Genomic DNA, 3,862 nt, shown 5'->3' with positions numbered 1-3,862 from the left:
CGGAATCCAAGGGAAAATGTCTCCCATGTAAAGACATGCCTTTTCAGTGATAACTTAAACTCTCCGATCAAAGAGCAGATCCTTCCTCCTTACAGGAACTGCGGTTCCCTACTGACAGCTCCAAACTTAACGGCTGCGGCTGCGAACTTGGCACAAGCTCCCTCTCATCACTCTCACTCCTCCACTCTCTGGCTCAGCCGGCCAGGATGGCTCGGGCGCGCACGCTACACCCGCCTCCCCCGCACCTTCTTGGCTGCTCGGGTGGGCACAGAGCAGCACGCCCAGGCATTCCGTGCCGGGACGCGGCGGCCTCCGGGCGCGATTTTCTTGGAGAGCTGGCTAGCTCCTGGGCGCACCCTACTCACTTGTGTCTTCTTCATAAGGAAAGGCAGTGCTGTGATCCAGCCCAGGCAGCGGTGTGGCGACTCCGTTTAGCTGTTCTGGAGCTCCAGCATATTGCACGAGCAGCGGCTGCAGATAGTCCACGCATTGGGTAGCCCGAGCGCAGCGCCCTCTCAGCGGCCAGTGCTTCCCCTGGCGCTCCCAGTCCGGCGCGAAGCGGCGAATGAAACTCAGGCCGGCGCGCTGCCAGCACTTTTATAGAGCTCCCTCCCGCCTGCTCCGGACACGCCTCCTTCCCTTCCGGAGCCCCGGCGAAGCGAGTCCGGGCACTGGCGCCGGGGGGAGACCCAGGAAGGCCGTCGGAGCACTGTGAATGCCCCAGAAGTTGGACAGATCGGGCGAAGCGCGGGACCTCGGGTGCGCACCGGCCCGAGGCCACCCGGGATCAGGGGCACCGAGGGCGAAGCTTAACAACCTGCAGCCGCTGCAGACGCTGCGGGCGCGACGAGTCCCAGCTCAGCCTCTCAGCTTCTAAGGGGCTCACCTGGCACCGCCCGAGCGAAATACCTTGTGCGTTGAAAAAGGCGGGGAGCTCCCTCTTTTATGCAGACGTGGTTCGGAAGAGGAGCCCGCTAGGACCCTAGGAAGTAATTCACCACATTCGCTTAAGAGATTTTTTTAAGGGGCTTAATTAGGATTTAGATGATGGTCTTACCCCTCTGTTTTTTAAAAAGCAATTGCTTTAGTGAATGATTATTTAATAATTAAAAGAAATGTTGGCTCAGTGTTAAGTATTGCTAAGGGAGATGTTATTTTCAGAAGGGTTCACTGCTGCTTCTGTAGAAATTAAGATAGAAAGAGAAGTGATAGATTATTAACTGCAGGTTCCCACACAGCAAGTGTTCTGAAAGCTGTACTTTTTGTCAGTTTTTGAAATCGGAAAGATAATGTAACAATAAAAATAGCGGACACCATTAGGTGATGCGCTTAATTACATACTAGGCGCCATGTTAAGGACTTTACATAGATTATGTCATTAAATCTTTTCCTCACGTCTATTGTATAGGTCCTATCATCTTTATTCCCATTTTATAGACTTAGAGAGGTCAGTTTTCTCAAACCACAGCCCTGGCTATATAGCCTTTAAAAAAATACTTAAAACAAATATTTTATTGATTCTCCAAAATCCTTTTATATTTTTCTTATAACTGGAGACCATTAAAAAGGCATTTTTATTATTTTTTAAAAGAAAAATGTTAGACATTAACATCAGTAATCTTTTGGAACAAGAATAATGTATAAATTTAGAAGTTAGGTATTATAATAAGAAAGCAGGATTCCAAATTTGCCTTCCACACAGCACCCCAAATACAAGCAAAAGTTTCTTTAGAAAGTCACAGAAGTAGAGTGTGGTAGGCAGTTAGATATGAGCAGAGCAAGGAGGCTGGGCCAGGAACAGAAGGTCATCAGGGTGAAAGCTCCAGCTGCCTAGCAATGGGCAAAATTGGGAAAACAAAGACCTCATCTCCGAACCGTAACCTTTCCTCACTTAGTATATTGCTGGTCATACAGTTTAGACCTTCTGACCTTTATATCACTGGTCATGTGGTTCAGACCCTCACCTGACCCTTTCCTCCTCTGGCATGTTGCTAGTCATGCAGGTTAGAACCCCTTGGGGGTGGAAGATGGGAGCAGAGCCAGAGAATCGCCTTAAGCATTAAGCCTCCAGGACAATGAGGTTCTGACCCTTATCAAATACATCTAGGCCCCAGTGTGTTTCAGCTCCAGGCCTAGAAAAGCAGCAAAAGCAGTAAAACTAAACAAGCATATGGACACCAGGACTGACCTCAGGACCAAATGCATTGACTAATGACCCTCCTGCCCTGGTGCTGACCAATCATTCAAGACCAATGACCTTGAAGAGACACACCTGGAAAGCTCATGAATACTTTATTGAAACTCCACCTCCCAACTTCCCCTAATATCCCCACTCTTAAAAGTCCTTAGGATGGAGGACCCAGCATAGGGCCATCTCGTAAACCCCAAGGGTCCTGTTTTTTGCCTCTGTAACTTGTTCCCTAAGCTCATTTTTTCTACAGATTTCTTCTTCTACCTCTATGACTTTCTAAATATATTTTCTCTTACATTTGAGTCTTGGCTCTCCCTCTCTCCTCTCTCTCTCATCAATCAATTTTAAAAAATGAGCCAAACCTATGAAAGAACAAGAAACTAGGCAAAATTTGAAGCTCACTGTCAGTTTTCTATTGTTGCTGTAACAAATAACCATAAACTTAATGGCTTAACTCAACACAAGTTTATTATCTTACAGATTGGAGGCTAGAAGTCCAAGATGACTCTAACTGGGCTACATATTGGCAGAGCTACATTCTTTATAGAAACCCTAGGATAAAATTCCATTTATTGTCTTCTCTGGCTTCTAGAAGCAGTTTACTTCTTTGGTTCATTGTCAAAGTCAGTAATGGCGAGCTCAGTCCTCACATCAAAGCGTCTTGACCCTCGCTTCTGCCTCTCTCTTCTACTTCTAAACCCTTGCGATTACATTGTGCCCACCTAGATAATACAGGATAATCTCCCTACTTTAGTCAGCTACTTAGCAATATTAATTCCTTCTATAATCCTAATTCCCTTTGCCATATAACATAACACATTCACAGGTTCCAGGGATTAGGATGTTGACATATTTGGAGGGTGATTATTCTGTCTACCACACTCAATAGCAAGTTTGGGGAGAACATGGACTGAAACGTGGTCTAGGTATGTCACTGCATCCTCGATCAAGCGCTTCACTCCACGTGGCTCTGGAGCTCGCAGCTAGAAGACTTCCTCCATAGTTAGAAAAATGAATGTTTAAAAAAGGACCAAAAGGAAAGCTTAAAGTATTAAGTAATTGCTTTTACTTTTAATCAAAACAGTACTGCAGACCATTTTAAGGGGAAGTAGAAAGAAGTCTGAAAACAGAAGCAAATATGACTATTGGAAAGGTAACATAACCAGCCTTTAGGAGTAATTTGGCTCTTCCAGAGTTTCCAAAAATTTGAATATATATTATGCACAAAGGAGCTACACTCCTGAAAATGTATCATATGGTCTAATAGAAAGGGAGAAGAGATTGGTTCTATTTCAGATTCTGTTATAGGCTCTATGACCTTGCCTCAAGTCAAAGGTTTAGCAGTGTGGCATGCATAACTATAAAGTTTCCCAAGATGATTTTAGGTGGTACACTGATGAACATTTTTGTTTATTTTATCAAATTAATATAAATTAAAATGTATGTGTTTATTTTTAAATTTATACTATATACTATATTATATATATCACACCAAACAGATGATTTCACTAGATTGTTTCTTAGAAAAAAGTTTGAATGGTCAATTTAAAGTCAGCTTAATGTATAACATTAAATAAGTAACTAGTACTAAAGGAAGATGTATAAATTGAAGATGACAGCAGAGTAGATAGAAGATACACCCACCTCCTCCCGGGACCAAATTGGAATTAC

General features: G+C 44.0%; 1 protein-coding gene across 2 annotated transcripts in view; it reads right to left on the bottom strand.

Annotated features, from left to right (window-relative positions):
• Positions 1–550, bottom strand: part of KITLG (KIT ligand) — a 99,189-nt gene extending 98,639 nt beyond the window's left edge. For both annotated transcript variants that reach the window (XM_090273904.1, XM_090273903.1), the window contains exon 1: positions 366–550. Coding sequence is in view for 1 of the 2 variants with exons in the window: in XM_090273903.1 (XP_090130029.1) it covers positions 366–380 (15 nt within the window). In the remaining variant the exon portion in view is untranslated. The remainder of the gene's footprint in view (positions 1–365) is intronic.
• Between the last annotated feature and the right edge of the window lie 3,312 nt (positions 551–3,862).

The sequence above is a fragment of the Furipterus horrens genome, unplaced genomic scaffold (genome assembly GCF_987537825.1).
Source record: "Furipterus horrens unplaced genomic scaffold, mFurHor1.1.pri manual_scaffold_4, whole genome shotgun sequence".
Taxonomy (NCBI): Eukaryota; Metazoa; Chordata; class Mammalia; order Chiroptera; family Furipteridae; genus Furipterus; species Furipterus horrens.
This window is presented reverse-complemented; position numbering and strand designations above follow the sequence as displayed.